The sequence below is a fragment of the Physcomitrium patens genome, chromosome 17 (genome assembly GCF_059467195.1).
Source record: "Physcomitrium patens ecotype Gransden chromosome 17, ASM5946719v1, whole genome shotgun sequence".
NCBI classification, from domain to species: Eukaryota; Viridiplantae; Streptophyta; class Bryopsida; order Funariales; family Funariaceae; genus Physcomitrium; species Physcomitrium patens.
Genome location: NC_143426.1, coordinates 11,200,913 through 11,222,621, shown reverse-complemented (window position 1 = coordinate 11,222,621; position 21,709 = coordinate 11,200,913). Strand labels below are relative to the sequence as shown.

The window sequence follows — 21,709 nt, the reverse complement described above, 5'->3', positions numbered from 1 at the left end:
CTAATGTAAATACTTCATGTTACACTATTAAAATACATCTATATCAAAAGACATCTTTAATCTTCAATGGATTTGTTTAAGGTATGCCATTAATAATCGACCGACATATTTTGGTAAACATATTGGTGCTCATTGCAAACATCAATTTCTTTTATTGAATCAAAAATTTAATCAATTTGCATTAATTGTAGATAATATAATTACATGTCATATAGTTATTACCAACATATTTTAAATGACCAGAGAAAACAAAATAATAAACACTAGGTGAGAGCTCTAGGTCGATGTAATATGGTTGACACAAAGCCCTCCGATGACCAACACATTAATGATCAAAGAACTTTCACACCGGCATGCACGCTCCAAACCAACCTTGCTCATTACATACCGCAAACTCATTCCACAACAATAGACAACACCACCACGCACAAACCACTAACCACATGCCAAAAAAGACATGACACCTTTGTACACACATAAAGAAAGCACAAGTACCATACAATGAGGTGATCAAAAACTAAGAATAGCTTATTAGAAGGACAAAAAAAATGTGCTCATATCTCATGACATCGACCCCTCGCAAGTCTAAATCCGAGGGACACAACAAACTGCGCTGCAAAATGAAGTCCCCATGGCAGACAAATAATTTTTTTCTCTTTCGGAGGCGCTAGGCCCAGCGCATAGCGAAGGCTGATATGTAAAATTCTTCATTGTCTGGCTATGCAAACCTAGCCGCTGCCGCCCGAGTACGCCTTCCCCAAAAGCAAGATCTGCAACTGATCGTATCCCGACAACACTCCAGCTCCTGCCACCGCACGCAATATGTTCGCACCCGCACCCTTGAACAACGACTTCGTTCCCTCCTTCGCCACGATCTGCCTGAACGCGTCCATCGATCCGTTGTACTTCACTGCCTCTCCCGATGTCATCATCATCCTACGCCTCACCGTGTCGATCGGGTACGAAGCCAGGCCTGCTCCGATCGTGATTCCCCATCCCAACATGAAACTCGCCAAAAAGTTGCCCTGCGCATTCCACACAACAACACACCCACTCCCTCGTCAGTCCCGTCTCCCATCACCACACCAAGTCCCCCACACCCCCTCCTTTTCATTCCATCCTACCATTCTCCCATCCTACATTCCCCTCCCCTCTCCTCCCCTCCCCTCATCCAACCAATCCATACCTCCAGGCTGCCCACCAGCACCACCGGCTTCAACGAATCGTAGATTCCGAAGTACAGGCCCCTGTACACGATGATGCCCGCGCACGATATCATGAACCCTCTGTACAGCCCCGCAATTCCGTCCGTCGCCAGCGTCTTCTTGTACACGTCCACCAGCCCGTTGAACTGCCTCTCACCTCCTCCCTTCTTCGACGACTTCGCGTCGTTCGCCAGCCGCGTCCGCGCGTAGTCCAAAGAGTACACGAACAGCAGCGACGACGCTCCCGCCGCACCTCCCGACGCCAAGTTACCCGCGAACCACTTCCAGTATCCGTCCTTGTCCTTCTTGTACCCGAACAGCGACTTGAAGTAATCCTTGAACGCGAAGTTCAGCGCCTGCGTCGGAAAGTATCTGATCACGTTCGCCGTGTTTCCCCTCCACAACGACATCACTCCCTCGTCCTTGATCGTCCGCCCGAAGCACTCGCCGATCCCCTTGTATGGATGCGACAGACGCCCCGACTTCAACATCTCGTCCTGGTTCTGGATCAGCAGCTTCACCCGCTCGATGGGCGCCGCCGCCGTCTTCGACACCGCGGCCGACACACCTCCCATCAGAAAGTCCGTCATGAACGCAGTGAATGTCTTCTCGCTCGCGGCCGGCACGAACACATCCTGAGACATGTTCCTTGCACCCATCACGTTCATCGGGCACATAGCGCCGAACCCGCTCTGCCTGGCCAGAGCACCCAGCTTGGCAGCGGCAGCCAAAGGGCTGCTGTACTCCGGAGCAGAGTACATCGGCCGGCTAGGCGCCAACCTGGACGCCAGGTATGAAGATCCACCCATCTTGCTCACCACGGAGGGGCATCGAGGAGTTTCTGCCATTGTTCACAGAAAACCTGGTTCCTGCAGATTCTAGCAGTAGGATATAAATCATCTGAATTGTTGAACAATATTGCACAGCGCGTTCAACGTCTAACGATAGAGAAACAATTCAACATGTAGACGTGAATTGAAACATGTCCGTCATCAAATCTGTCAGACGATCTGAGCACTATCAGAAGCTAGAAAGCGACTCGATGAAATCCACCAATAGGCCGTTGCAGTGAATTCACAATGTCAATACTGGTCAAGCTGTTAAATAATTCACAAAGCTTATTTATACAAAATTAACCAAGTTAGTCAAGGAATGGATCCACGCAGCGCGTATGACAGCTAAATAAAACGTCGATGAGGGTACGCAAGATGCATCAAGGGGTAAATACAGTGGGCACACATACGGATTATTGTAAGGCTCTTCATCTGAACGACGCAGTCGTAGCATTAGGAAAACCGACATAAGATACTACTTTTTAAAGAAAATCTCCTAAATGTGTCATCACACATGTGGAACAAAATAGATTGGCATCCCGAACAGGATACTTAGTTCAAGATACTTGACCATGGCCACGCCTTTCAAATTTCGTCGAAACATGCAACAATAGTATTACGTGTCCCCAACCGAGCGGAAAGATAACGTAACAATGTAGAAGTAACAGACGATAAGTGTTGTGAAACTGGACCATCATCGTCTAGAGTTCATGCAACCGCGTCTAACATAAACGACTTTACATACTTTACAAACCCATCGGCAACCTCGACGAGAGCCACAGGTTTAATCTGATAAACCAGGACGACATAGACACAAATCGAGCCACAGATAACTAAACCCTAAGACAACCACACGCTGCTAGATCACATTCTAGGCAACCGGGACAGGATCCACAAATTAAGAACCCCGATTACACTCAGAGCTACTCAAACAATAAAAACTTCCGCGGCCGGTCTAGATCATACTCTTACAAAAAATAAATAAATAAATAAAAATCACACGAAGACTGAGCACAAAAAGTCTCGGACTCTCACCCGCATTGACAAAATCGGAAGCAATCAGAGCAAAATCTGAACCGATCCGGAAGAGACTGTTAACAGAAAAAATTAATAGCTCGGAAAAGGAAAGAGGAGAATGAAGTACCAGTAGGAGCAGCGAGGATGGGGCAAGTAACTGAGCGGCGGAGTGGAGCACAAAAGCGACCAGCACGAGTGCGAATGAGAGAGATATCAAGTGAATGCTCGCAGAACAAATGCCTTCTGGCTGTCTGCCAGGCCAGGTCGTTGCAGGACCCGGGTCCACGATGCACTCGGTGATTGGTGAGTGCCGGAGAACGGCGCCCCCCCACCTCTGCCGATGCCGCAAAGAGGCCGCGGTGCCGGCAACTGAACGGTTCATGTAGCGGTGCACTTTGAAATGGATGAAGCGTGTTGAATCCCGTGCAAACGTTCACTTTGAAGTCCCGGAATTCTACCTTTCTGCTTTTTCTCCTCATTTACGTAGGCTCAATTCTCTTTTTTCTTTTTTCTTTTTTTTTTTCGGAAAAAACATGTATACATGTGTGTGTATGTATGTGTGGATATGAATATCTTTGATATATGTATATGTGTACATGAGTATGTGTGTATATATGTATGTATGTATATGTGTACATATGTGATATATTAAAAACAATAGTGTCTCTTTGGATATTATATTTCTTCATCCATCCATCTATGAATTTATTCAAAATTATTAGCCAATTATTATTTTATTTTAAAATCTTAACAAACAAGAAAGATAAAATAAGACTTAATATCAAAGGTTGATATTAAGAGTAATATTTTGCATTCTTTAATTGTATTATAGGTTTTTCACTTTGCAAAAGAAATATATTGTTTTATTATTTTAGTTTTATTGTTGCAATACTATTTTAAATGACAAATCTTAATCTCATTTATTTTTACATCTATTATAACAAAGTTGTAAGAAGTATATTGTCTTATATTTGCTAATAATAGGATTTCAAATCTCCCAAATTTTAGATTCAAATCCAAATTCATATTTATCAATTTGATATTTTTGTGATAAAATGCATTTTTTATTTGATATTTTTTTTACATTTCGAAGTGATGTTTTAAAACACTTGTATCATGTTTTCTTGCTAAGAGAGATCTTTGGTGAATCATGTTTTCTTTGCTAAGAGAGATCTTTGGTGAATCAACTTTGTGGTTTGAGGTGTTAAAAAAGCATAAGGTGTTTAAAATGCCTTTTATGGTACTATGAGGTGATTTGTGAGCATAGAAGTGATCAAAGACTTATAATTCTCATTTGAGATGTTTGCATTGTTCTTAGGGCTTGTAAAAAATCTTAAAAGTGAAGTTGAGTGTATTTTTAAATAGAAAAATATTAGTTTATTTACAAAAAATGCATTACAGGATTTTGAGGCAAAATACCTTCTTACTGATTTTGAAAACTTTAAGACTCCTTTTCTTGATCTTTTTTGATACATCTCTTTTTTAGACATGGTTTCAAGTGAAGGTGGAGGCTTAAGGGTCATTGAAAAGTTTAGAGGTGACAATATCTACCATTAGAAGATGAAAAATAAATCTTTTGTTGGCTTCTTTGGATATTGGAATATTATAGATGAAAGTAAAGAGCCTCCAAGCATGCATTCTAATATAAAGGACAAAAAAGAGCACAAACTTTATAAGAAGAAGGCTCTTTGATTGATTGCAATCAATATTGATAAATTTAACTTTTCTCACATTATTGCTTATTAAAGACCAATTAAAGCATGGAAGTTTCTTTACAATATTTATGAAAGTGAGAAATTTTCCAATACTCTTGCAAGAAATTCATCACTTGCAAGATAAAAGAAGATGAAAACTTTATTGCATACATCAATAAGATAAAGATACTTACAAATCAACTTGTAATTGTAGACAAAATGATAGAATATGCGGATGTTGTCATGACTCTACTCATGAATATTGCAAATCACTGTAGAAATTTACTAATACTTGACTAATATCACATCACAAGAACATTAATCATTCTTCAATTGAATTATCTCTCGAATTTTACACATTTGTTTTAAGAATTTTAAGAAAATCTGAAGTAGAGTGCTAACAAAATCAACTTTTTTGATTAAATCCGACTACTTTTGCAACTTTTTACTATGAAAAGTCATGTTAAGTTCCACAAAACATGGTTGTATATGTATAATAAATTTATTTCGTTATGAAAAAAATTTATAATTTCTTAAAAAATCTAACATTAGTATGTCATGAAAAAGGAATAGGTTAGAATATGCTCATGACAAAACTAGGTCATACTTCTCTTTCCGATGGGGCCAATGACCTCATCGTGACAGATCTACCACGGGTCGGATCTCATCCACTGAAGCACCCCATTCAACACATTCATCCATGAAACGATGTCTGAAAAACGCTGCCTTGATGACAATCACTCCAGTCGAACTCGAATAGCACACGTTCCCAAAAGTGAGAAAGGCTAGTGGAGGTTAGGGAACGGAAATGAAGCGAACGGCAAGGGTGGATTGCCTTAACCAAACGGTGGGTCACCGGCGAAGGACGGTGTCCGGGGGGAACTTGATCCGTTCTAAGACCTTCCAGCTCTATCAAGAGAAAGGCCTCGCTTTACATTCAGTTGCCAGTCATCTCTGTTGACACGAGTGCAGGGGCGCTACCGGTTACTCCCGGTTCTCGCCGGGTACCCGTGAATGGCCCCCCGCGATTAACCCGGCCAAGGACGCGAAGAGAAGGCGCATTTGACCCCTAACCCTGCCCACAACGGCCTTCTTTTTGATGCTCGCTCTTTGATCTCCTGGGGTTCTGCATCGCCGCCGCTCAGCGCTGCCCTTCTTGAAGGGTTCCCTGGTAAGTTGCACATCTTCAGTTCGTTTGTGTGATAAAATTGCACTAATCTTGTTGCTATGACATCGAGGAAGTCGGAAGTCCTTCCGCGTGTCTTGGTTTAGAGCGTGTTGGTGCGCGATCTCTTGCGGTCTTTTGCTTGCTCATTGTACGGAGCGAGGATGCGTGCCCTCTGGTGTCTATTTGCGTCAGTGGTACAATGGTGTCGATGTGCTTCATCGGTGACTTGCAGAGAAGTTTCAATTCTTCCCGCTTGGACTCGAGAATGTGAAATGCGATGATCTAATTTCTCGCCTCAATAATACAGCACACTACTTGGGAAACGCACCTCCTCATGTAGAGATCCTACTCTGGTGACGTGTTAGTGGAAAAGTGTCCTCCGCACTTGTTTTTGAAAGTTCAGATAGTACTTAATGTAGGTTTCTTCGTGTTCATATTATTTGGAAGTGCGCGTGGTGTTCTTGATGAATATCATAACCAGCGACACATGTAATCTGCAACATTATCATCGATCTTGATTAATCGAGTGGATTTATCTGTATGTAGATGTTTCTCCTCGTCCAGATCAGAGTAATTTTACTCGTTCATAGATTTAGAGGTTTCCTACAACTAACTTGTGATAAAGAGTCTAATGTCGTTTTTTTTTCGAAGTCTAGAATTACGCTTTACTAAATTGTGAAGGATATGAACTCTGAAGAAAATATTATCATCATTCAGCACTAATGGTGCAGTTGATTCTGCAGGAACCAGGTTTTCTGTGAACAATGGCAGAAACTCCTCGATGCCCCTCCGTGGTGAGCAAGATGGGTGGATCTTCATACCTGGCGTCCAGGTTGGCGCCTAGCCGGCCGATGTACTCTGCTCCGGAGTACAGCAGCCCTTTGGCTGCCGCTGCCAAGCTGGGTGCTCTGGCCAGGCAGAGCGGGTTCGGCGCTATGTGCCCGATGAACGTGATGGGTGCAAGGAACATGTCTCAGGATGTGTTCGTGCCGGCCGCGAGCGAGAAGACATTCACTGCGTTCATGACGGACTTTCTGATGGGAGGTGTGTCGGCCGCGGTGTCGAAGACGGCGGCGGCGCCCATCGAGCGGGTGAAGCTGCTGATCCAGAACCAGGACGAGATGTTGAAGTCGGGGCGTCTGTCGCATCCATACAAGGGGATCGGCGAGTGCTTCGGGCGGACGATCAAGGACGAGGGAGTGATGTCGTTGTGGAGGGGAAACACGGCGAACGTGATCAGATACTTTCCGACGCAGGCGCTGAACTTCGCGTTCAAGGATTACTTCAAGTCGCTGTTCGGGTACAAGAAGGACAAGGACGGATACTGGAAGTGGTTCGCGGGTAACTTGGCGTCGGGAGGTGCGGCGGGAGCGTCGTCGCTGCTGTTCGTGTACTCTTTGGACTACGCGCGGACGCGGCTGGCGAACGACGCGAAGTCGTCGAAGAAGGGAGGAGGTGAGAGGCAGTTCAACGGGCTGGTGGACGTGTACAAGAAGACGCTGGCGACGGACGGAATTGCGGGGCTGTACAGAGGGTTCATGATATCGTGCGCGGGCATCATCGTGTACAGGGGCCTGTACTTCGGAATCTACGATTCGTTGAAGCCGGTGGTGCTGGTGGGCAGCCTGGAGGTATGGATTGGTTGGATGAGGGGAGGGGAGGAGAGGGGAGGGGAATGTAGGATGGGAGAATGGTAGGATGGAATGAAAAGGAGGGGGTGTGGGGGACTTGGTGTGGTGATGGGAGACGGGACTGACGAGGGAGTGGGTGTGTTGTTGTGTGGAATGCGCAGGGCAACTTTTTGGCGAGTTTCATGTTGGGATGGGGAATCACGATCGGAGCAGGCCTGGCTTCGTACCCGATCGACACGGTGAGGCGTAGGATGATGATGACATCGGGAGAGGCAGTGAAGTACAACGGATCGATGGACGCGTTCAGGCAGATCGTGGCGAAGGAGGGAACGAAGTCGTTGTTCAAGGGTGCGGGTGCGAACATATTGCGTGCGGTGGCAGGAGCTGGAGTGTTGTCGGGATACGATCAGTTGCAGATCTTGCTTTTGGGGAAGGCGTACTCGGGCGGCAGCGGCTAGGTTTGCATAGCCAGACGACGACTATATTAGACTTGCATTCAGTTTCCTGATATATTTCTGAATGCTTTTCCAGTTATCCTGCAGTTGTGCTCATTTACACTACGGTTAGCTGCGTAGTGTGTTAATTTTGCACCCTTGAAATTGAAATTGAGTTATAGGGGACTTTAGTTATGGCTTCGCTGATTGTAGTCCATGTTTTTAAAATGCCGTGGCACGCAATGTCTTCTTTTTCGATATATCTTTGTCATGTCCATTGATGAGTTTGTTTTGATTTTTTTGTAGTGAGTTTGAGAACTGACTTTCCTACTTGATGCCAGCCGTATGAATTGTTGTTCTTGATGGAAGTCTAGATTGTGGTTTGAATTAATGTTATACTGGTGAAAGAAAGCTAGACTTGGAATCGCTCTTGCACTTATGTGATACCCTTTTCACTGGTCTTGTAGGATTAGTGGTAAGCATGCACTTGTTACCCTAAAATTGTACTCTCGAAAATTGTTGCATGCAAAAAGGTGTCCCTGATGTAGTTGTCCAACATCTCTTCTTCGTTTGAAGTACTCTTTTTGGTTACTCCATGAAGTTTTCACATCTGATACCCCCCAAATTGGAAACATCACAGTAATCTACAGGTAGTTCATCCGTCATGTTTTTACCGAGAAGCTTTCGTCATGAAAGTTGTCGGTTAATTGCGGTGGGTGGCGTTCTCCAAATATGACTATCTTCGCAGTAACTGTCTTTGCACCTACCTGTAATTATCCTCGCAGTAATTATCTTTACTTAAATTCATTGATATCAAGTATGAAGATTGGCTGTGGTTGCACAAGAGGATGATCGGGATGCGCGGGTGTGTGCAAGGCAGAGTTGGAAGCAAGGGGTGGCTTTGAGTGTGCATTGAAATTGGGCTTGGGCTTTTTGGACTTTAGGACTTTACACAAGAGAAATGTTATGCCTCAAACTAATTATATACAGCAAAATTCTATAAAGTTTTACATGCAAAAAATAGAACTCCACAACAAAAATAATTATCATTCTCTGAAAATGTCTGTATCTGACATCACATAATCTGAACACTAGACATACTCCATTTCGTGTAAACACAAATCATTAAGCTCTAGCCATTCTAGAACATAAGGGAGCCCTCTAAATGGCAATGCTACAAAGAATACTCTGTTCATAATGAAGAGATAAAAATACAGAAGAACTTTTAACTTTTTGGTTTTTTGTTCATAGTAAAATCAGTCGCTAATGCCAAAGCTGTATCCTGGAGCATAAATGCTTCACGGTACACACATTGGCTGCTTTAAATTTTGGAAAAACTTTAGAACAGGAAGTACATCACTGAAGGCCAATCTGAAGGATCCGTATGGAAGCTTCCCAAGCCCAATCAAGTAACCCTCAATGATTGTGGTTGATATTGTTGATTTCGTTAAGCAAATAGTCGCATAAAAATAATATATATTCCTCCATTCTTGTATTTTATTCCTCCGCTGAATAAATACTCCTAGGCCATGCTCAAGCTTCCTCTTGCATCGCTGTCAATTGTATGAGGACTCTGCTGCTGATGCATTGCGTTCAAACATGCTTGCTAACTTGCGGTTTCCGATCCAACGTAACCATCATCATACCACAACATAAAAAGCAAGAAACAAAAACATGAATATATATATATATATATATATATATATATAACACAATCACAATTACATTAATAACCCAAAATTCAAGCTTCAAACTCCAATGCCCGAAATTGTATCACAAGTCAATGGCGATCACAGAAAGACACATCCTTGCAAATAAACTCGATCATCAACTACTCGCAAATCAACTAGTCACCAGGGTTTAAATTTCAAAAATCGTGTTCAATTGAAAGTTGTATTACAATTTTTTTTGTTTTTTTATACAAGTGCAAAATTTGCACAAGTAAACTACAATTTTCTTGGATTTCTAGCCAAAAAAACACAATTAAACAATTTACTTCTACTTTCTAAGGTTCCTTCACTTCACTAGGAGTGGAAGTAGATGAGCTAGTAGTAGTCGGCCAAAGATCCAAAAACGGTGGAATGAAGGCTGGCAGGGGAAGAAGTTCTCCCAAGGGAGGCAGTGCACCCGGCACAGGAAGCCACATTGGAATTCTAGGCCTCAAATGTTTCCTCGTCCCCATCGAGTTGTGGCATGCCCCACTCAAGCCTTCCCTTGGCAAAGCTTGAGACATGCAAAGGAGTAGGAAAACCAGGTTCAGGGTCCTAAGCGCCATGCTGCACAAGAAGGATGCACAAGAGGGAGAAAGGTGAGAATAAACAATACGTGGTTCCCTTGACTCTCTTTATACTGTACCTACTCCACTTCGACTCCACTTCGATTCCACTTCCTATGTTGACTGTCCCACTCCAGATCGCTATATTCACTCCACATCATCTGCACACTTAGCACATTTAGCACACTTCATCTGCCCACTTAGCACACTTCATCCGCACACTTTTGCTTCTTCAGTCCAACTGCAAATCGCTGAATGCAGTCCACTTCATCAGCACTTTTGCACCTTCAGTTTCTGCACACCATCGCTCCCAAAAGTCCACGCCCTCTTCATCGACAACCCCGACATGCCCACCCAATCAAGTCACTCGACAAAACGTGAACAACATAAAAGTTACCCTGCCTCATCGCACACAACGGTCGCGGCTATCGCACAACTTCTACAACCACACTCGCACAGCTTTCTGCTACATCTCCGCAACAATACAACCTCAAACACACTTCCCAACCCCCACGGAAACATTTCGCCATGCCATGCGCACCCGTATCGCACGCTCCCAATCCGTCCACACACCCACGTAGCGCCAACCAAATGCACAGCGTCCCAAGACCCGGAACTGCTCACACTCCCTCATATCAGACGCTGTTCCCCCACGACACTTCTTGCTTCCATTCGCTCTCTCACCCGAATCAAACATGCCGCGAACCCTCGCGAATCTCATCACTGCTCCCGCGGCTCCCACCGAGAACGAGGGCCAACGCACGAGGCACACAGCAGGACGAAATAGACCCCGTGGATTCCCCATCATGCTCCCCTCGCTGACTTGTATGCTCCACAATCTTTCCACGTGCTCCACAAACCGCTGCCCTGGACTGCTGCTGCATTCGGCGAACATCCTCTTGTGCAGTCACATTCAATTATAATAAAATATTCTCAAAACAAAATGAGTAATTTAAAGTAAATAAACGAACTACATGAGATATGTTATGAAATTTTGTTAAATTTAAGCAATAAAAAATAAACATATATGTATAAATATAAATGCCATAAGCCATTCTAGACAAATCTTATATTTTAAATACACTCTAAAATATTTTAGTGTAAATAAGAGTTTTAATGTTTGTAAGCTAGGAGGAGAAGGGGGGAGGTATGTCACAGACATACTCATGTAAGCTAATAATTACATATACAAATAGGTAGAAGTAAGTAAAAATAGGTAAAAGTAAGTTAATTCTATAGTATTTAATATAGAAGCTTCTTAGAAGCTTCATAGACGCTGCTTTGACTTCATAGGTGTCTTTAATTGACTTTTTGGATTAGAAACGTGGTCAACAAGTTGGCCATGTGCCACACATGTTGTCAACTTGAAGATCAAGCTAACTATGTGGCCCACACATAGAAAAACTTGCCTTGTAAGTCAAGGCTTGTGTCCTACAAAGTCAACACATATTGGAGGTCCTATAGAACGTCGCCACGTAGCTCCTAGTTAGAAAGTATATATAGAGACAAGAATGAAGCCTTCTTCACTCTTGTCAACTCCTTTCTTGCTTCCAGTCTAGTTTTAAGGGTCTGTAGTTTTCTTGTCTTTTGGCAATAGCCATTCTAGTTTCTCTTTCAATATACATACTTATTTATTTATATTTTATTACCTTTCTTTGAGTGAAGGCTCACTTGTCTGAATTATTTTTTCATCGAGTTCTTGTCTTTGACAGATTGAGAAGAGTATACCTATAATATCAGAGCTTTGTCTAATCTTGATTAAGAGTGGATTATCCTTTTTTCTTGATAAGATATAAGCATATTAGAAGTTGCGGATTATCCTCTTCTAAACTGATATTGTCCTTAGTATTTTCTTTCTTCTCAAGTCCTCTCTTCTATTTGTCTTGAGCGATATTAGACATCTTCTCTTTTTTTAAGTGTTATCATGATAGAACTTGTTGAAATGAAAAATGCAATGGCACAAATGTAAGAGCAATTGAGGGAGTTAATGCTTGCGATGCATCAACTCAATTTACCACCACAAGAAGCAACAAGATTGGCAGGAAGTGAAAATATAGAAATAGTTGGAGCTGCTTCAACATCTGCACCAAACCATGTCCTTTCTCCTATGGTAGAACGCCCTTTCAGTGTTAGAGAACCAAGAATTGCCATATGTGAGAAGTTTGATGGCATCAGATCCAAGTTTCAAGGATTTATCAATCAAGTGAAACTTGTGATTGAACTTCAATCCCAAAGATATCCAACTCTAGGATCGCAAGTTAGATTCATTGGTACGCTTCTTTCAGGTTCAGCACTATCGTGGTTTTCATCTTTTTTTGAACGACGAGATCCAATATTGGATAATCTAAAGGCTTTTCTGGCAGAGTTTCGATCCATGTATGCAGAACATGATGCAATTCGTGTTGCAACCAATAAGATCCATATTTTAAGATAAGGCAATCGATCAGTAACGTTGTATGCTTCACAATTTTGACAACTTGCAATTGATATCAAGTGGGATGATGGTGCACTTATTAGCCAATTTCTCTATGGATTACAATATGATGTAAAAAAATTAATGCTCAACTTACGTGATCCTCAAACATTGAGTCAAACAATTGACTTTGCTGTGAAGGGCGACAATCATCTTTTTGAATTCCGATCTGAGAACCGTACAAGTGGACCTCAACGTTACTATAATTCAATGGTAACACCAACACCTCTTCAACACATACATTCGGAAGTAGAGGATATGCAAATTGATGCAGTACGTTTCAAACGTCTTATTGAGCAAAAAAAGACTCGTCGTCGTCAAAAAGGATTATGTTTATATTGTGGAGAACCAAAGCACATTGCTCAACATTGTCCAAAGAAATGATGCAATTTAAAAATGAGGAGTATGGTTGTGAAAGAAGACAATATGTCAGAAAACGAGTTTGTCCAGCTACAATAGGGACCGTGCGGCTGGAACCTTGCACAACATCTAGTAAAAGTCCTATTCTCTCCTCACAGCCCTCTTCTTGTTTTACATTAAATATTATTTTAGGACCTAAACATTACAAAGTCTCTGCCTTGTTAGATTCGGGAGCCTCAACGTGTTTTTTAGATGAAGAATTTACTAAAAGACATAGTATATCTTTAGTAAAGACTACTAAACTTGTTCATGTAGAAGTCATAGATGGTCGTCCATTGTCTTCTGGAGATATTACTCATGAAACCCTTCCTATAGAAGTAATAATTAATGGTCATAATAGTTTTGTAGTATTTAATATCATTAGATCTCCCTCTAATCTAGTCATTTTAGGTTTATCATGGTTAGAAAAATATAACCCTCAAATAGATTGGATTTCCCGAACTCTTACTTTCTCTAAAAGTATAACTAACAGTGTAGTTAATCAAGTAGAGAGTCATAAGTCCAGTTCAATTAAATCTGTATTTATAGATGCAAAAGCTTTCTTGCATGCTGCTATGAAAGAATCACCATATATTATTTATGCCACAACTATTCCTACTAGTGAAAAGACTTCAAGTGGCATTCCAAACCAATATCAAAAATTTCAAGATATATTCGAAAAAAAGAATGCAGATACACTCTCGAAACATCGTCCCTATGATTGCTCAATTGACCTTCAAGAAGGAGCACAACCGCCATTCAGACCAATCTACAGTTTATCACAAAATGAGTTGGTTGAACTCAAGAAGTATATTGAAGAAAATCTAGCCAAGAATTTCATACGCCATTCTAAATCTCCGACAGGAGCTCCAATTCTATTTGTGAAGAAAAAAGATGGATCGTTGCAGATGTGTGTTGATTATCTGTCACGGACATACATATAATTACCTATATGAATAGATAAAAGTATGTAAAAGTAGATAAAAGTAGGTTAATTGTGTAATATCTTCTAGAGAAGCTTCTTAGAAGCTTCATAGACGGTGCTTTGACTTTATAGGAGTCTATAGTTGACTTTTAGGCTAGAAACTTGGTCAACAAGTTAGCCATGTGCCACACATGTTGGAAGCTTAAAGAACAAGCTAACTACGTGGTCCATCTATAGAAAACTTGCCTTGTAAGCAAAGGCATGTGGCCTAGAAAGTCAACATATATTGGAGGTCTTATAGAACATCGCCATGTGGCTTCTAGTTAGATAGTATATATAGAGGCAAGAGTGAAGCCCTCTTCACTCTTGTCAACTCTTTTCTTGCTTCTAGTCTAGTTTCAAGGGTCTCTAGTTTTCTTGTATTTTGGCAATAGCCATTCCAGTTTCTTTCTTAATATACATATTTCTATTTTGTCCTATTTCTTTTTGAGAAAAGTCTCACTTACTCTTAAGCTTTCATCGAGTTCTTGTCCTTGACAGATTGACAAGAGTACACTTACAATATCAGAGCTTTGTCTTTTCTTGATTAAGAGTGGATTACCCCTTTTTCTTGATAAGACATAAGCGCATTAGAAGTTGCGGATTACCCTCTTTTAAACTGATATTGTTCTTAGTATTTTCTTTGTTATCAATTCCTCTCTTCTATTTGTTTTGAGCGTTATTAGACATCTTCTCTTTTCTAAGTGCTACTATGGCAGAGCTTGTTGAAATGAAGAGTGCAATGGCACAGATGCAAGAACAATTGAGGGAGTTAATGCTTGCGATGCATCAACTCAATTTACCACCACAAGGAGCAACAAGAATGGTAGGAAGTGAAGATATAGAGATGATTGGGGCTGCTTCAACATCTGCACCAAACCATGTCCCTTCTCCCAGAATGGAACACCCTTCGAGTGTTAGAGAACCGAGAGTGGCCTTGCCCGAGAAGTTTGATGGTATTAGATCCAAGTTTCGAGGATTCATCAATCAGGTCCAATTAGTGATTGAACTTCAACCCCAGAGCTATCCAACTCCAGGGTCACAAGTTAGATTCATTGGTACACTTCTTTCAGGTTCAGCATTGTCATGGTTTTCATCTTTTCTTGAACGACGAGATCCAATATTGGATAATCTGGAGGCTTTTTTGGCGGAGTTTCGATCCATGTTTGGAGAACATGATGCAATTCGTGTTGCAACCAACAAGATCCGTATTTTGCGACAAGGCAATCGATCAGTAATACTATATGCTTCACAATTTCGACAACTTGCAACTGATATCAAGTGGGATGATGCCGCACTTGTGAGTCAATTTCTCTACGGATTACAATATGAGGTAAAGAAATTGATGCTTAATTTACCTGATCCTCAAACATTGAGTCAAGCAATTGACTTTGCTGTGAAGTGCGACAATCGACTTTTTGAATTTTGATCCGAGAGTCGCACAAGTGGGCTTCAACGTTACTACAATTCAATGGCAACATCGACGTCTCCTCAACACATACCTTCAGAAGTAGAGGATATGCAAATTGATGCGGTACGTTTCAAACCTCTTACTGAGCAAGAAAAGTCTCGTCGTCGACAAGAAGGATTGTGCTTATATTGTGGAGAACCTAAGCACACTGCTCAACATTGTCCAAAGAAGCGACGTAACTACAAAATGAGGAGTACGGCTGTCAAAGAAGACAGTATGTCGGAAAACGAGTACGTCCAGCTACAATAGGGACCGTGCGGCTGGAATCTTGTACAACTTCTAATGAAGGTCCTATCCTCTCCTCAGAACCATCTCCTTGTTTTATAATAGATGTGCGTTTAGGACCTAATAATTACAAAGCCTCTGCCTTGATAGATTCAGGAGCCTCAGCTTGTTTTTTAGATGAAGAATTTGCTAGTTGTCATAGAATATCATTAATACAAAAAACTAAACCTGTACACGTAGAAGTCATAGATGGTCGTCCGTTGTCTTCTGGAGATGTAACTCACGAAACACTTCCTGTAGATGTAGTAATAAATGGTCATAGTAGTTGCGTAATTTTTAATATAATTAGATCTCCCTCTAATCCAGTAATTTTAGGCTTATCATGGTTAGAAAAGTATAATCCTCAAATAGATTGGATTTCTCGTAAACTTGATTTTCCTCAGAGCATTAGTAACAGTTCTATTAATCAAGTAAAAAACCATGAGTCTAGTATAGTAAAACCCGCACTTATAGGTACAAAAGCATTTATACACGCAGCAAAAGAAGGATCAACTTTTGCTATTTATACTGCACCTATTTCTGAAAGCGTAAAGACTTCAAGTGGCATTCCAAGTCAATATCAGGATTATCAAGACGTTTTTGAGAAAAAGAATGCAGATATTCTTCCTGAGCATCGCCCATACGATTGTTCAATCGATCTCAAGGAAGGAACTCAGCCACCATTTGGACCAATTTACAGTTTATCGCAAGATGAGTTGGCTGAACTCAAGACATATATTGACGAGAATTTAGCGAAGAATTTCATACGCCATTCAAAATCTCCAGCAGGAGCTCCAATTTTATTCGTAAAGAAAAAAGATGGATCTTTACGAATGTGTGTTGACTATCGAGGACTCAACAAGATCACAATCAAGAACAGGTATCCATTACCTTTGATATCAGGACTCCTTGACCAGTTAAATCAAGCTAAGATCTATACAAAAATAGATCTAAGAGGAGCATATAATCTAGTACGGATCAAAGAAGGAGATGAATGGAAGACTGCGTTTCGAACCAGGTATGGACACTTTGAATACAATGTCATGCCTTTTGGACTCACGAATGCACCAGCTGCTTTTCAACATCTCATGAATGATGTATTTCGTGAATTCTTAGACAATTTTGTCGTCTGCTACCTAGACGATATCCTGATTTATTCTAAGAATGTTGAAGAACATGAAATACATGTTCGTCAAGTATTACAAAAACTTAAAGATGCAGGATTGTACGCCAAGATAGAAAAGTGTGTATTTCACACTACTCAAGTTGACTTTTTAGGATACATCATTTCAAATGATGGTCTTATGATGGATTCTAAGAAAGTCCAAACAATCATGGATTGGAAGATTCCAAAGACTGTAAGAGATGTCCAATGTTTCTTGGGATTTGTCAATTACTATCGGATCTTCATCAAAGACTTCTCACGAGTTGCAGCTCCACTTACACGCTTGACTAGTAAAGATAAATTCCAATGGAATCAAGAAGCGGAAGCAGCATTTGAAGCCTTGAAGACATCGTTTGTCTCTGCACCAGTCTTATATCGTGTTGACTTTTCCAAGGTATTTTTTATGGAAACAGACGCATCGGATTTTGCCTTGGGTGCAGTTTTATCACAAATGGGAACAGATGACAAACTTCATCTGATAGCTTTTCATTCAAGAAAATTCTCAGCAACCGAGATCAATTATGAGATCCACGATAAAGAACTTCTTGCAATCGTGGATTCTTTTCAAGAATGGCATCATTATCTAGAAGGTGCTTCTAGTCCAGTCACTGTGTATACAGATCACAAGAACCTCGAGTATTTCATGTCAACACGCGTGTTGAATCGTCGTCAAGCTCGTTGGAGTATGTCTTTGTCAAGATTCGAGTTCATTATCACTTATCGGCCAGGAAAACAACAAGGTTTGTCCGATGCCCTATCTAGACGTTCTTATTTTGCACCAAAAGAAGGAGATGCAGCTTTTGAGCAACAAAGAACGGTCCTCTTGAAACCGGAGCAATTTCATCTCCGAGCAGTGAAATCAACACTGACTGTTGATTCAACTTTTCTCAAGCAAATCCAGTCCAGTATGTCCTCAGACCCTCTTGTTCATGATATCGAGAATAATTCTTCCAAGTCTCATGATTCTTCTAAGTTCAAGTTCAAGAATAATCTATTATATTTTGAAGGACGCCTATATGTTCCAGAAGGAAAAGCACGTTTGCGTGTTCTTCAAGCACGTCATGACTTTCCAGCAGCAGGTCACTTTGGATATAATAAGACTCTGAAACTCATATCAAGAGATTTTTGGTGGCCACAAATGTGGAAGTCAGCCAAAGACTTTGTACAATCATGTGATATTTGTTCAAGATCAAAAATTCCTCGACATCGACCTTACGGACTTCTTCAGCCATTACCTATACCAGAACAACCATGGTCTTCTGTTTCTATGGATTTCATCACAGATCTTCCAAACTCAAGATCTTATGATTCTATATTTGTAATAGTAGATCGTTTCACCAAGATGGCACATTTTATGCCATGTACAAAATCTATCACAGGTGAAGAAACAGCTAAGCTTTTCATTGATAATATCTATCGCTATCATGGATTACCTAAAGATATCATATCGGATAGGGGAACTCAATTTATGTCGAGATTCTGGAGGACTCTTTTCAAGATTTTAAAAGTGGACATAAAGCTATCTTCAGCTTTCCATCCTCAAACTGATGGACAAACAGAGCGCGTAAACCAAGTCTTGGAACAGTATTTAAGGTGTACCATCAACTACCAACAAGATGATTGGACAATCCTTCTGCCATTGGCAGAGTTTGCTTATAATAATACAGTACATTCTTCCACGCAACAAACACCTTTCTTTGCCAATTATGGCTATCATCCACGACTTGATACTTTTGATTTTTCAAAAGTTGATAATCCTACAGCAGAAGATATGGCAAATCGGTTGTCAAAGTTACATGCAATAATGAAGGCGCAGTTGAAGAAAGCTCAAGAACGACAAAAGATAAATGCAGATGTATATCGTAAAGAGCAACCACAACTCAACGTGGGTGATAAAGTATGGCTACTTCGTCGCAATATCAAGACCACTCGACCTTGTGACAAATTGGACTATCGTAGGCTTGGCCCCTTTTCTGTTTCTGAACAGATCAACCCAGTTGCATATCGGTTACATCTACCGGAGTCAATGAAGATCCATCCTGTATTCCACGTGTCTCTTCTTGAACCATATAAGACAGTGGATATACAAGGAAGAAGACAAATGCCACCGCCTCCTATAGAAGTAGATAATAATGAAGAATTTGAGGTGGAAGAGATATTAGACTCAAGGCGGCGCCGAAATAAGCTGGAATATCTTGTTCATTGGCGCGGATATGATATTAGTGAGCGCACATGGGAGCCATCCAGGAATCTAGCAAATGCATCAGCTAAAGTCAAAGTTTTTCATCAACGACATCCATCAAAACCAAGATGAAAACCTCTCTTATAAAAGAGACAAGATTGAGGCAAGATAACATTCAATTTCCTATCCTTGTTTGTAACTTCTTTGCATTTGTGATGCTAATTAGATGGAGAGCCAACAACCAGCGGATTCAACTCAAGAACCTTCGTTTGCTGACTTACCGGATGAGACATTGCGATTGTCACAACCTTCAAGACGACGCAACCGAGATGAAGATCCTCAAGAACGACATGTTCTTCCTCGAATACATGGTGAGATACAACGCATTTGGTATCACGACCTTGGAAGAGATTCTCGATGTTTGGTGATATTATTGGAGATAGGAACGACTCCTGATGGTGTTTCAAATATATTATTTGAAGGAAGTTATGAAGGCCTCAACAGTGATCAAATAACAGGGTGGTCTTCTCGCCCTGGAATGGGACACTATCGATGGCTAAGAGGACCCATCAACTATCTTCGAAGAGAACAAAGATCAGAGTATGTAGCAAATACAATTCGCCGCATATTAGATTTTCTCAATATATAATCACCACTCCTCGTGGAACTCGTCCCTAGAAGGAGGGATAATGTCACGGACATACATATAATTACCTATATGAATAGATAAAAGTATGTAAAAGTAGATAAAAGTAGGTTAATTGTATAATATCTTCTAGAGAAGCTTCTTAGAAGCTTCATAGACGCTGCTTTGACTTTATAGGAGTCTATAGTTGACTTTTAGGCTAGAAACTTGGTCAACAAGTTAGCCATGTGCCACACATGTTGGAAGCTTAAAGAACAAGCTAACTACGTGGTCCATCTATAGAAAACTTGCCTTGTAAGCAAAGGCATGTGGCCTAGAAAGTCAACATATATTGGAGGTCTTATAGAACATCGCCATGTGGCTTCTAGTTAGATAGTATATATAGAGGCAAGAGTGAAGCCCTCTTCACTCTTGTCAACTCCTTTCTTGCTTCTAGTCTAGTTTCAAGGGTCTCTAGTTTTCTTGTATTTTGGCAATAGCCATTCCAGTTTCTTTCTTAATATACATATTTCTATTTTGTCCTATTTCTTTTTGAGAAAAGTCTCACTTACTCTTTAGCTTTCATCGAGTTCTTGTTCTGACATTATCGAAGACTCAACAAGATTACCATCAAGAACAGATATCCACTACCTTTAATATCTGGACTTCTTGATCAACTGAATCAAGCTAAGATCTATATAAAAATAGATCTTCGGGGAGCATACAATCTAGTATGCATCAAAGAAGGAGATGAATGGAAGACTGCATTTTGAACTAGGTATGGACATTTTGAATATAATGTCATGCCTTTTGGACTTACGAATGCACCAGCAGCTTTTCAACATCTAATGAATGATGTTTTTTGAGAGTTTTTGGGCGATTTTGTAGTCTGTTATCTAGACAACATCTTGATCTATTCTAAGAATCTAGAAGAATATGAACTTCATGTTCGTCGTGTGTTACAAAAATTAAGAGATACAAGACTCTATGCCAAGATAGAAAATTGTGTATTCCATACTACTCAAGTCAATTTTTTAGGTTACATCATTTCAAATGATGGACTTATGATGGATCCTAACAAAGTTCAAACTATTATAGATTGGAAGATCCCAAAAACGGTAAGAGATGTCCAATGTTTTTTGGGATTTGCCAACTACTATCGGATCTTCATCAAAGACTTCTCTCGAGTTGTAGCTCCACTTACATGTTTGACTTGTAAAGACAAACTCCAATAGAATCAAGAAGTGGAAGTTGCTTTTGAATCTTTGAAGACAACATTTCTTTCTATACCAATCTTGTATCGTGTTGATTTTTTCAAAGCATTTTTTATGGAAACAGATGCATCAAACTTTGCTCTGGGTGCGGTTTTATTACAAATGGGAACAAATGACAAACTTCATCCAATAGCCTTTCATTCAAGAAAATTCTTAGCAGCAGAAATCAATTATGAGATCCACAACAAAGAACTTCTTGCAATTGTGGATTCTTTTCAAGAATGGCGTCATTATCTAGAAGGCGCTTCTAGTCCAATCACCATGTATACGGATCACAAGAACCTCAAATATTTCATATCAGCATGCATATTAAATCGTCGTCAAGCTCGTTGGAGCATGTCTTTATCAAGATTCGAGTTCATCATCACTTATCGACCAGTAAAACAACAAGGTTTGTCTGATGCTTTGTCTAGACGTTCTTATCTTGCACCAAAAGAAGGAGATGCAGCTTTTGAGCAACAAAGAATGGTTCTCTTGAAATCAGAGCAACTTCATCTTCGAGAAATAAAATCAACATTGACTGTTGATTTAACTTTTCTTAAGCAAGTCCAGTTAAGTATTTCTTTAGATCCTCTTGTTCATGATATCAAGAATAACTCTTCTAAATCTCATGATTCCTCTAAATTTGAATTCAA

The 21,709-nt window shown here is 40.7% G+C and overlaps 3 protein-coding genes across 5 annotated transcripts; 1 reads left to right on the top strand and 2 right to left on the bottom strand.

The window, feature by feature from the left end:
* Positions 1-507: 507 nt before the first annotated feature.
* LOC112294188 (ADP/ATP translocase) lies at positions 508-3,250 on the bottom strand. 3 transcript variants are annotated; one of them, XM_090243760.1, is made up of 3 exons: positions 3,074-3,250; positions 1,187-2,074; positions 508-1,025 (listed from the first exon to the last, which is right to left on the bottom strand). In XM_090243760.1, exons 2-3 carry the CDS (start codon positions 2,051-2,053, stop codon positions 729-731), a joined length of 1,164 nt encoding a protein of 387 aa, XP_090099886.1. In that variant the 5' UTR covers positions 2,054-2,074; positions 3,074-3,250; the 3' UTR covers positions 508-728. The 3 variants fall into 3 exon arrangements, with proteins under 3 accessions (XP_090099886.1, XP_090099885.1, XP_024400189.1); XM_090243759.1 differs by having other exon boundaries at positions 1,187-2,083; positions 3,183-3,250; XM_024544421.3 differs by having other exon boundaries at positions 3,183-3,250.
* A 2,603-nt stretch (positions 3,251-5,853) lies between these two features.
* Positions 5,854-8,242, top strand: LOC112294187 (ADP/ATP translocase). The gene is made up of 3 exons (XM_024544418.3): positions 5,854-5,920; positions 6,661-7,548; positions 7,710-8,242. The coding sequence occupies exons 2-3, from the start codon at positions 6,682-6,684 to the stop codon at positions 8,004-8,006; spliced, it is 1,164 nt and encodes a 387-aa protein (XP_024400186.1). The 5' UTR covers positions 5,854-5,920; positions 6,661-6,681; the 3' UTR covers positions 8,007-8,242.
* A 1,599-nt stretch (positions 8,243-9,841) lies between these two features.
* On the bottom strand, positions 9,842-11,254 carry LOC149987554 (uncharacterized). The gene is made up of 2 exons (XM_090243758.1): positions 10,799-11,254; positions 9,842-10,258 (listed from the first exon to the last, which is right to left on the bottom strand). The coding sequence occupies exons 1-2, from the start codon at positions 11,150-11,152 to the stop codon at positions 10,247-10,249; spliced, it is 366 nt and encodes a 121-aa protein (XP_090099884.1). The 5' UTR covers positions 11,153-11,254; the 3' UTR covers positions 9,842-10,246.
* Between the last annotated feature and the right edge of the window lie 10,455 nt (positions 11,255-21,709).